This window comes from Ctenocephalides felis, unplaced genomic scaffold, assembly GCF_003426905.1.
Source record: "Ctenocephalides felis isolate EL2017-DRISC unplaced genomic scaffold, ASM342690v1 CF-g0.4_SCAFFOLD_00845, whole genome shotgun sequence".
In the NCBI taxonomy this organism is placed as follows: domain Eukaryota; kingdom Metazoa; phylum Arthropoda; class Insecta; order Siphonaptera; family Pulicidae; genus Ctenocephalides; species Ctenocephalides felis.
Genome location: NW_020536999.1, coordinates 11,712,490 through 11,725,218, shown reverse-complemented (window position 1 = coordinate 11,725,218; position 12,729 = coordinate 11,712,490). Strand labels below are relative to the sequence as shown.

Genomic DNA, 12,729 nt, shown 5'->3' with positions numbered 1-12,729 from the left:
ATAACATGCTAATGCACATGCCGGAATCATGCTCTGGGGAATTTTCAATGGAAGTGTTTTTCTTCATATGTTTTCCTGGGTTAAGATGATTTTTGGTTTCGTAGGTTCGATATGAATGATACGTAGGAGGCGATATGGAAAATTAGGTTTTTGGAATAGATAAACGGATTTTGTTATATATTTTTTGGTATAAGATATTTGTAAGGAATATGATATAAAACTAGTGGTGTATGGCATCGTGCCTTAATGCAAATTGCTGTAATTTCCCATACCGTAATAAAATATTCGAGAAATTTCAAACGTTTTCAAAAATATTATTGCAAATACTAACTTTCATTATTTTTGCTATCTTGTTATATCTGAGCAAATCAAATGTAAATCATAAATAAATCAATTTATCTCCAGAACATTAACAATCGTCATTTCATTTCGAATTCGTTTTCAAAAAGATAGTTGCCTAATTTACACAAAATTAAAAAAGTGCTCCCGTATAGTCGCAGTCTACTGCTTAGGTATTGCTTAGCTTGGCGGCATTTTCACATTTTTCAATAGTTTTCACAAAATTGAAAAAATGTTCCATAATAGGTATAAACGGTCTAAACGCACTTGGGTAAACATTTGTACCAGAGTGGCGCTTAGACTGTGCTTAGCCTGGGTGATTTTTTGAATTTTTAAACCAAAATTACAAAAATATTTTATGGAAAATGAAAAAAATGTAATAATTTTTTATCCTCAAAAGCAATTGTTTTGTCAATACAAGCAGAAAGTTTTTTAGATCATTCAAATAGGATGCTTAGTTCACTCAAAAACTGCAATTTTTTCCACATTTAGCTCGGTATCTCCGAAACAGCTGGACTTGCTTTTGGCCAAAATTAATCACCACTTTTCCCCGTCATTACGAATTGAATGTTTTTTGAAATATTCAAATCGGATGCTTCGTTCTCTCAAAAACTCGATTTCTATTTTCTGCACTATTTGCTTCGTATCGTCTGGACCTGCCTTTGCTAAAAAATAATTAGCCCTTCTCCCTATCAATAGTTCATTTTTTTTAACCATTTAAATCGGCTGATACGTGCGCCCAAATACGTGGACGAAAAATTGTTTCCATTCGAATACATACACACATACACATTTTTTCTGAGGTATACCAAAACCTTCAAAACGTGAAGAAATGTAAAAAATTTCAATTTCGATTTTTGGACGATTAGAATAACTTACCTTAGGGGAAGTTAATGATCAAATCGGATTTTTTGACAAAAACAAGCTTATTATTACTTACACATCTCTTCTCCAAGCACCCATGTCTCCGGCCTAGTGTTGACTTCTACCAAAACCGTCGGCGTGCAAACCAAAAGCACCAACAAATCGGCGATACTCAAATTGGTCAGGAAGATATTTGTCGAATTTCTCATATCCTTACTTTTCAAAATGACAATCGGCACCATCACATTGCCGACGACACCTAGACACATGATGGCCACACAGAAGACCATGGAGGTCGTTCTGATGTAGGCCGGAATTTCCGGATAAAACTCGCCGATTCCATTTGTTCCGGATAAGTTGCCACTGATGTTACCTGCTGGGAGAAAAAAATAATAGTTTGAATTAAAAGTTAGATTTATGGGGTAATTCTGCCGTAAGAGAGCTTATAAGATAGCGTTGTCTTGGGAAGTGTGCAAAATGTCTATCTAGTTGCTGTGCGATCAGCCGTATAATACATATAAGAAACTGTAACATCGAAGATTCTGTTTAGAGTTTATACAAAAACCGACATTTCAGAAAACCGGTTTTCGAATTTTAATTTTACTGAAAACCGGTTTTAACCGGTTTTCGAAGTTTATATAGAAAATAAATTTTTGCTCGAATATTTTGCAATTTATCCGCAAATTTAGTGTAATTTAGAGCAGTATTTGATTTGAATTTCTTTATTGTTCAATTTTATACATAGTAAACAAAATTATTAACTTCCCGTCGGGTAAGTTATTGTAATGGGCCGAAAATCGGAATTGAAAATTTTTACATTTCTCGACGTTTTGAAGGTTTCTGAACATTTTGGCATACCTCAGAAAAATTGGATGTGTGTGTGTGTGTATGTATGTATGGATACAAATTTCCAGTCACGTTTTCGGGCGCACGGATCAACCGATTTGAATGGTTCAAAAAACATTCGATTCCTATCGATAGGGAAAAGAGCTGATTAGTTTTTGGCAAAGGCAGGTCCAGCCGTTTCGGGGATACGGAGCAAAGAGTGCAGGAAATAGAAATCGACTTTTTGAGAGAACGGAGTATCCGATTTGAATGATCTAAAAAACATTCAGTTAGTAATAATTGGGAGAAGTGTTTATTAGTTTTTGGCAAAGGCAGGCCCAGCCATTTCGAAGATACGGAGCTAAATATGTAAAAAATGACAGTTTTTGAGAGAACTTAGCGTCCGATTTGAATGATTCAAAAACTTTCTGCTTGTCTTAACAAAATAATTAATTTTGGAAAAAAAATTTTGTATCATTTTTTTTTTTTTTTAGTTTTTTGTATATCGAAAATAATTCAGATTTTATTTTTAATTCTGACTATAGTTCTAATATACTTTGAACAAATAATTTCAACTTAGCAATTCAGTTTATATAATTCTTATAAATATTAGACAATGTTACAATATTTATAATAATCTATTTGAAAACATTCAGTATTCCTCGAACATTTCGTTACACAGATAAGAATGAAAATATTTTTAAATAAAAAAATTCATTAAATTAAAAAAAAAAATAAAAAAATATTAGATACATGTTGATACATACTTGTTAATATCAATTTTAGTTTCAAAAACAATTAAGCTAAACTCGGGTATTGTCTGTTCCGAGCAATTTTAACTAATTAATTTTAAACATTCTAATTATTTTTTTGTTTAATAAAATATGATTTAAAAAAACTGAGAACGTCTATCGAAATTCTGAAATAGAAAATACTCTAACACTTGCGACTAAATTATGCTAATTATGCTTTTGAAGTCTGATATAATAATTCTAAGTTTTTTGTTCTTTAATTTGTGGCTCTTTTGAGTTTTAAAGTAAAACTTTGAGTAGAGGAAGTTACAAGAAGCCACACTGAGTTAAATTCATATATACACTGGTATAAAAATCTAAATTAATATATACAAAACCTTTCTGGGAACCATTGCAGACTGATAAAATATCAAATGCTATTGAACCGATATGATTTCAAGAATCAAAACGCTTTCATCTATCTTTTATATTTGGCTACATTTGTCATTTTCCATTTATACAGTGAAAACCGACTTTTTTCACTAACAAACCAGTTTTCGAATTCAATAATTTTCGCAAAAAAAAACGGTTTTTAAAACCGGTTATCATGACATTCTTCCTTACTTTGTTTATATGTAAAATACGCCTGATCGCACAGCAAATAAATAGATAAGTTGCCATGACAACTTTATGTTATGAGCTCTGTTACGGCAGAATTGCCTCTTGAATGTAATTTGGAAGCATAAAAATGTAGGAAAGCTTTGGTAGATTTGGTGACTCAAATTACTGGTTAACTTATCAATAAAGTAAAATAAATAATACAATTTTTGTTCAAATATTGATGTTTTAATTGGATTTTTTGGTGATCATAAACTACTACTTTTTGACCTAGTTTTTTAATTTTCTTAGTAGATACCAGTAATTTGAGTCTAATTTTTGATTTCCAAGTCCCAACTGGATTTATCCTGAAAAGTAGAATAGAAGTCTGAGAAAGCAGAAAGCTAGAAATGTGTTGGTGCTTGTTTCGGAATTTGTTTTATAATGCTTTTGCTTCAAATTGGCTTAATCAATTAAAATGAAAAGTTTTGGTAAAGCAGTGTCCCAGTAGAATTGAATTGTGGTAAAAATCGTGGCGTAATATTCAAATCTTGTTTTTAGATGAACCGGACAATATTTGTTTCTCAATATTATGGAAAATTCTTAGGAGAACAGTTTTATATGTATTATCTATTATATAAAAATAAGTCGGGTTTTCCTTCCTGACGATTAACTCCAGAACGCACGAACTGATTTCGACAATTTTGCATTCGTTGGAAAGGTCTCGGACTCCGTTAGGTTTATAGCAAAGAAATTTGGAAAAAGATTTCAACAGAAAAGCGAAAAACACTTTTTCTTTTTTCACATACAGCCCCATATCCGATACTTAGCATGTACTACAAACTAATATTTTTTGTTTGATCGCTACTCATTTGTTTGACAGCTACTCATTGTTCTCTGCTCAGTTAATTTCACGTGACAAACCGGCATTGTGTTCACTGTGAAATTGTGCAAAAAATGTAAAAAACATAAGTTATTCGTTTCCTAACATTTCAATTGGAAACCATCAAATCAAATCACGTGTATTGTGCAAATTTTTATTCAAGTTTAACAGCAGACAATTTTCATCTTTTAATCACCAAACGAAATGTTACATAAAGTGAAACCATCTGGTGGTGAAACGGAGTTTGCCCGGTTTGCTAGTTACAAATAAAAAACATGTTCTCCATTAGATTTACACGTCTAATTTTATATTTTTACAAATTTTACATAGTTTTTAAATATGGAAGCTTTCGAAAGATTGTGTAGTAAAAACTATCGCAGTGGGTTTATTTTGTGTGCAAAAATGCGTAAGAATATAGAAAATAGACCAATCGAACTAAATTTTCACCATTTTTTACCTGTCGCAAAACCAGAAGAAAAATTGGCTTGCGCGCTGCCATTGAGAAAACGTTCGAACGCATCCGGTAAACCTGACACACAACACATTTATTTACAAAAAAATATCTACATCTCATTATATTACTAATATTTATTTATTTATAATTATCAAATTTTATTACTCATATTTATTTATTTATAATTTACTAATTTCTGATATTTTTTCTTACCTGTCTGTAGGACCGAGGCAACCGTTGAAATCATCGATCAGCCCTGAAGAGGGCGCCGTTCATGATTCGAAACGTCTGATGGTGAGTTTATTTTTGAATCTGCTTACATTTTAAAAACTGCATGCAAAATGTTTTTTTGTGAAGACTAGGTGTTTGTAGTTAGGTCATCGTATCTGAAGTAGAAGAGACAAATATTAGTAGTAGAAAAACCATATTGGATTTGTAATATTCTAATATAATATCTTTTTATTCTAAAATAATTATTTGTTCTATTATTTTAATTGGATTCCAATTTTTTTTTGGATTTCTAATTGGATTGATTATATTCAAATAAGTTTTAATCGGATTCTGATATTTTTGGATTTCACAATGGATTTTTTGATATTCTAATAAGTTCTAATTAGATCCTGATATTTTTTACATATTGGATTTATTTTACTTTGATAAGTACTAATTGGATTCTGATATTCTTGGATTTCACTTCGGATTTATTATATTCTAATAAGTTCTAATTGGATTCTGATATTTTTGGATTTCTTATTAGATTTATTATTATTTTTTTCGACCATTTTTATGATTTGTTTTGACGGTAGACACCATAGTCTTATAGATCATACTAAAATATTACGGCCCTACGACAAGTTGTTTGATTTTAAATATTCGTCAAAGTTAGAAAGAAATAGTGACGTTTTTTCGACGTTTGTCAAATTTAGGCTTTTCTTTGTCGTTTTCTCAAAAACGCCTGGACCGATTCAAAAAATTCATAAGTTATTCGATGTATCACGATGAGAACTATCGTTTCTCAGTTTTGTGCGACGATCAGCCGAGCCATTTCTTGGTAATTAAGAGAAAAGTGAAAAAATTTTCGTCCATGTTTTAGCCAAAAATTTTGAATCGATCTTACAAATTTAAAAACTATTTAAAAGATATTATTTGGGAATCGTGCTGATTAAATTTGGACAAAGATCGGCCGAGCTGTTTCTTCGTGATTAACTGAAATTTTTTTCGGTTAATTTTTTCATGTCGATAGACATCACGGTCCTGAAGAACATACTAAAATTTCACGTACTTACGGTAAGTAGTTTATAATTATAAAAATTCATTAAAGTTTGAAAAAAAATGATGACAAAATTTGTATCAAAAGTCGCGCTTTTGTAATGTAATGGGTCAAAAATAGTTGTGTAAAAAATGTTATCATTAATTTAAATCATTAAATAATATCAGTAACTAGGTACATGATATACGTAATCGTGCATTTGACTAATTTCTTCTAAATATTATGATTACACATTTCGAGAAGTTCATGCAACTTGCCTCAAGGCAAAATACCAATACCAACTAGTTTGAATTTACATCAAAAACTCGCACAGTCAAATAAATGGAGTTTAGTAAATGCAAAAATACACGTACCGACTATCCTTTACCCTTTACCCTTTAGCCCTTTGTGTGCAAAAGTGCATAATAATAAGAGACCTAAATCTGTCAGAGAGCGAATGAAAAACGGGCCATGATTACGACTCTAGCTAAAAGATAAGTCCTTTTTGCTCGGAAAAATACTACGACTACTCTTGCTATTTTTATCCACGGAAAATGTTGCTCTATTTTAGTAACTAATTGCCGCAGCAAGACAATTACTTTACAATTTAGAGAATAAAGACTTTTAAAACGGAGCTATAAAAACGTCGAGAGGCTATTTGCAGAACTTTGAAGAAGAGGTAGTGATTATTAGCCCCGTGTAGTCTACATAGTAATAGAAGTAATCAAAATAATTTTGAACTAGTTGAAAGTGGCATTTTGCCTTGAGGCAAGTTACATAGACTTTCCGAAATGTGTAATAATTGACTTAAATCTACCGAAATTGAGATTTAGATATTTAGATGAAATTAGTCAATTGCATGATTACGTATATCATGTACCTAGTCTCTGATAGTCCAATATTGAAGTGTATAAAACACAATTTTTACTAGAATTTAGTAAGTTTTATCTACTTCTTACCAATGTAACTGAATTAAAATGTCCGAAAAGAAAATTAAAAGTTCTTGAAGAAAAGCAAAAAAATGTGCTCCATATATGGCAAATTATCAAAAGGTAAAGTTCGCATTTCAATTACGAATTATTCAAAATTTTATTATCCAAACATATATAAAAGTTTTTACTAGATTTAAGTAAATTTTATCTACTCTTTATTAAAGTAAATAAATTAAAATGTCCGGGAAAAAAATTAAAAGTTATTTGACGAAAAGTAAAACAAAATGTCCCGTTGCTAATTGTATAACAAGTAAATGTATGTTTTGAATTGAAGTTTGAGTTTTAATTTGAAATTTTAATATCTAAGTGTATAGAGCATTTACTAAATTTTATCTGATATTATTTAATGATTTAAATTAATGGTAACATTTTTCACACAACTAAAGAAGTTTTGTAGACTTATTTTGATGCTCATTCCAAAAAATGACTTTTAAATTTGTGATATTCCAATTTTGACTCAGCACATCACAAAAGCGAATTTTGGCACAAATTTTGACCATAATATTTTTACAAACTTTGAATTTTTAAAATTAAACTACTTGCCGTAGGGTTGTAAAGTTCAAGTATGTTCTTTAGGATTATGATGTCTATCAACTTAAAAAAAAATCATCGAAAAAAAAAATTCAACAGTTAATTACGAAAAAACTAATCACCACGATTGATTACCAAATAATATCTTTCAAATAGAAGAATTTCTTTCTTGTCAGAATTTTTGGCTAAAACGTAGACAAGATTTTTTCACTTTTCTTTTAATTACTAAGAAACGGCTTGGCTGATCGTCGTGCAAAACTGACAAACGATAGTCCTCATCGAGATACATCGAATGGCTTTTAAATTTTCGATATATCGAAATCGGTCCAGCCGTTTTTGAGAAAACCTCGATTTAAAGTAAAAAATCTGTTCACACACACACAAACACTTTTTCCAAATGTTGGTCTCATCCGATTCAGAATGACTTGAAACGTCGAGAAAACATAAAATTAGCAAATCAGAATTTTTTATGAAAACAAACTTCTCCTTCGGGAAGTCAATTATCATTTTTCCTATTTCCGCCAAAATATGATTCCTTCAGTCCATGTGATGATCGTTTGATTTGATTATAAATAGCAAAGTTTTGCAGAAATTTTTTATGCTTCCGACGCATAAACACATAAAACTAGTTTATTGTTTTAGCGAAAAAAATAACGAGCCATTCATCGCATGCCGGATATTATGGATATCCTTAGACAGGAGGCCAACGACATAGTTGAAAGAAAAAACTAGTAGTGTATGGCATCGTGCCTTGAGGCAAATTGCTAGAACTTTCCGTAACGTAATGAAATATTTGAGGAATATTGAATGTTTTCAAATAGATTTTTTTTAAATACTGTAACTTATATGTTTACAGAAAAGTGAATAAACAAAACTTAATCAGTCGGATTTAAAATGAAGAACATTGTCTAATATTTATAAGAATAATATAAACTGAATTACAAAGAATAATATAAACTGATTCATTCCTAACTTGATTTTATACTCATCATTTAAATGAGCAAAGTTCCTTTGGCTCTTTCTCTTTCCATAGATTTCAGGTTAATTAGCACATGTGTATGTATGTGCGGATACATTTTTTCCAGAACACAGTTTAACCGATTTGAATTGTTTAAAAAACATTTGCACATTTTTTTATATATCTAAGTATCTACGGTTTCTGAACATTTTGGCACACTTTAGAAAAAATGGATGAATGTGTGTGTGCGTGTGTGCAGATACAAATTTTCGTCGGCAATTTCGGAAATACGATTCAACCAATTTCAATAATTCAAAAAACATTTCACTTATATTGACAAGATAAAAAACTTTTGATCAAATTTTTGAGAAGGCAGATCTAGCGGTTCTAGAAATCCAATAAAACAAGTAAAAGGAAATGCCATTTGGTGGACAAAAATAATCATTAGACATATGCACATCAAATTATCAGATGTTTTGATAATAAATACTTTTGTTTACATTGCTATGGGTTCTGTATGAATGTTTATTCGTTAAAGTGCGACACGGCGCTTATGCGCTTCGATATTTTGTTTCTAGGCAGCTTAAGTAGCGCGAATACTCAAAAAATACTTCAACATTTTCAGAAATTTCAGAATATTTCAAATTAAAAAAAAGACAATTTTTATAAAAAAATTCAAAACATTCAAAGAACCAATTTTTCAAAGTTTTTTTCAGAAATGTCAGAAATTTTAGATTATTTCAAATTTACTAATAAATTTAATTTAATTTATTTTTTAAACTTTTCAAAACAAAATTCGGACTTTTTTTTAAAAAAAAAAACATTTTTCGGTTGGCGAAGTTTCAGCAATTTGCCTTAAGGCACGATGCCATGCACCACTAGAAGGACAGCTATCAATTTTCAATTTCATAAAAATATAATACAAAATAAAATTCATTTCCTAATAAGAATTCTCAATTCCTTATTCATTTTTTATCACAATACCCTTCGCTTAATAGAAACATCTCACTCTTTGGGAATTTTCCATGTTCCAATCAGTCGCGCGTTATCAGCTAACAAATATCTTATAAAGGAAAGAAAGTGTGGAAAATCTTAATTCGGTTTATTTGCGGAGACGTATTATCATATGGGCCCCAAAAATTGGGGCATGGGCGTAGGAGAACGATATTGGAGGGGCACGATATGTCTGGGGGCCTCCCACGCACTTGATTGCTTTGTGTTCGCGTTTGCGGAAGATGCAAATAATGTATCCAATCGCTGGTGTGATCGTAATTGAATATATGTATATATATATATATAATATATATATATATATATATATATATATATATATATATATATATATACTTAACCCAACTAAATTCAATTTTCAATTAAATTAGATTTATTATTGCCCAACCGCATCACATTTTCGCAGTAGATAAATTCTTGCACATAGTTTCTTGAAGAGTTGAATTTTCAAAATATAGAAAATCGTTTTTTTTTTTTGAAAATTGAAAAGTAAAACTTCTTTAGGCGCGACTAGGGTTACACAAATGCAACGGAAGTGCGTTACGGCAGGTAAGATAAGAGTCGAGTGCCAATGACTCGTCATTCGCTCTCGATGATGTCATTTCTATACGGGTCGATTGTGATTAGTCGTCGTGTTTGTGAATAGAAATTTTTCGTTGTACGCATACCGATATCAACAAGGAAATCGACATTGATAAATAAACATTTTAAAGTTACATCGTAGTACAAATTTTGATTTAATGAAGAATGCCTGAATCAGAAAAATATTTTACCTTGTTTCTTGAAAATAATAAATTAAATTAAACATTTGTGCCGTGTACTAAACGTAAGTTTATTGATTAGAAATTATTTCTATGTTATTCGTAGTTTCTATAAATTTTTGAAGTTATTAAAATGGAAAATATTTTTTAGGCAAGACAGATATTTCATCTGTTCAAAAAATGACATTATATCGCCAGCGAAAAAGTAAAAAAAAATACAAGCAGTCAATGAATGTATGTCAATTTTAATTACATGAAGTTCTTCAAACACAATTATTACACGATGAATGAAGTTGCAAAAACAATATTTGTTTAGACGTTATATAGCATTATTTAACCACTGTGTGAACGAATATTATAGAATTTATTAATCAGCAATTACTCCCTTTCTCTAATGAAGATTCAACTCCTAAATGCTAATTACAATGACAAACCGATCATATCACATTTAAAGTATGACTTTTATTACATTATTGTTTGTAAATATTATACACAATTTTAATGCCATTATAAATATATAATTTATAATTTGTCATTATATAAATGTGTAAAATTGTTGACACTAATGGCATCACGAGTGTTACCATATTACTAATAAACATTATTCAAAATTGTTATATGATGTATTTATTTTTACTTAAATGCCATCTTGTCCAATAGCAAATAAGTTTTACTTCAATCGCGAATGAACCTTAAGCGCACTCTTTTTTTTAATTTCAGAGCTAAGATATTTTCATAATTTTGAAAATCTGGTTAGGTATTCATAGTTGATTTTTTCTCAAAAGCGTCATTTACAAAAATCCCAGTTCAACGTTCTTATAAAGTTCAAACGGAAAGTAAATATTTATTCGTGTTCGCCAATAAATACTATTTTCGCTCGTATAATGTAAATCGAAACGTAACTGTTTTTTTTTTCGCGAATTATGTCAGATCAATTAATGAAATATATTTGAGAAATATAAATACAGACATTGATTTTATATCATTTTCGCGTCTGGTTTTTGCTACATTTGAAAGGATTGACGCAAATTCAAGAGTTTTCGGAAATTAGAATAAAAATTCGGCGAAAATAAATGATAAATGATATATATATTATATATATATATATATATATATACTAGATGACCCGACAGACCTTGTCCTGTACCCACGTCTACAATTCAAAAGTTCCAAATTTTTGAATATCCTATCTTATACTTTTTATACTCCTATTTGATGTCTTGCCTCTATGATTTATTTATGGTCTTAGCTTAAGAAGTATAAGAAATTCAGATAAAAATAATATAGTATCCGCGATAAAATAACAATATCACACTTGATTTTACCACACAACATAAATTGCTTCAATAATTTAGTCTACAATTTTCATAATCTCGTACGATATATTTGTTGCTTTTTGGCAATTATAATTTCTAAAGTACAATTTTCTTACTAATAATTTAATAAATATTACTGTTTATGTTCAAACCAAAATGCGACATGCATAAGTTTAAAAAAAATATGTATATCCAATTTTGGTTTTATTGCGTTATTTATTAAACTGAATTATATAATTTCATCTGCCAAGCATATACTGTTGACTGTATTTTATATTATTTTAATTTCTGGCACATCTCAGCTGCGTTCGAAAATAATAATGTAGACTTTACATTTTTTTGTATATTATATTGTGATATTATCTAGGCTCATAATTTCAGCTAAATTCAAATTTCAAGTGAATTGACATTTCTAGCATATGACAATTCAAATGTTTATTCAATGTCAAACAATGATAAGTGTTTTTTTGTAATTTTTATCATTTATTTCTACAATGTTACTATAGTTTTTATCGCTCATTATATCTTAGAAATTTCCTTTGACAAACTCTAAAAATAATTGTCAAAATCCAAATAACCGTTTAGGAGAAGTATCAAATCATACACCAGTATAGAAGAATTTTATATATAACATATACCACTATTTTTATGATTACAAAAACAAAAACAGTTACACAAAAAACAAATCCGGTCCATACTAAAAAAAATAGTGTACATAGAATTTCCTTCTTGAATATTTTCCGCCCTATGCTAAGTGACTTTTCACGGCATCCTCGAACTAAGAGTCTCAAAAGAGGCTCTATAATACTTTTCCATACAAAACTATTCATAGGCTTATACACACCTCTACCTACTTGAACAAATAATTCTTATCTAGTGACGCAAAAACTTTTTCTTGTTCCGAGGTCAGTGATCTGAAAGAGATATAAAACGCTTAGGGCTGCTTCTCCGAGCCCCATTGCCCTTTTCAAGGGTGCTTTCATATGGAAAACTGTTCCGGGAACTATTAGTAGAAGCGCGGAGGGGTAAGAATTTTCATCACATCTTAGCTTGAAATTTAATTTATTAGATTTTTGAAAACTAATCAGCACGTATCCCTATCGGTGGAAGTCGAATTTTTTCCCCGTAGGGTAAGTTATAGTACTCGCAAAAAATCGAAAATGAGAATTTTTATATATCTTTACGTTTCAAAAGTTTCTGAACATTTTGGCATCTTAG

The 12,729-nt window shown here is 29.9% G+C and overlaps 2 protein-coding genes across 2 annotated transcripts in view; one reads left to right on the top strand and one right to left on the bottom strand.

Moving 5' to 3' along the window:
* LOC113377851 (thyrotropin-releasing hormone receptor) overlaps positions 1–1,472 on the bottom strand; it is a 79,689-nt gene extending 78,217 nt beyond the window's left edge. The window contains exon 1 of the mRNA XM_026618292.1: positions 1,280–1,472. Within this exon, the coding sequence (XP_026474077.1) occupies positions 1,280–1,472 (193 nt within the window). The remainder of the gene's footprint in view (positions 1–1,279) is intronic.
* LOC113363977 (mycosubtilin synthase subunit C) overlaps positions 1–12,729 on the top strand; it is a 425,226-nt gene that overhangs the window by 104,797 nt on the left and 307,700 nt on the right. The window contains exon 3 of the mRNA XM_026606451.1: positions 4,917–4,987. The gene's annotated coding sequence lies outside the window, so the exon portion shown is untranslated. The remainder of the gene's footprint in view (positions 1–4,916; positions 4,988–12,729) is intronic.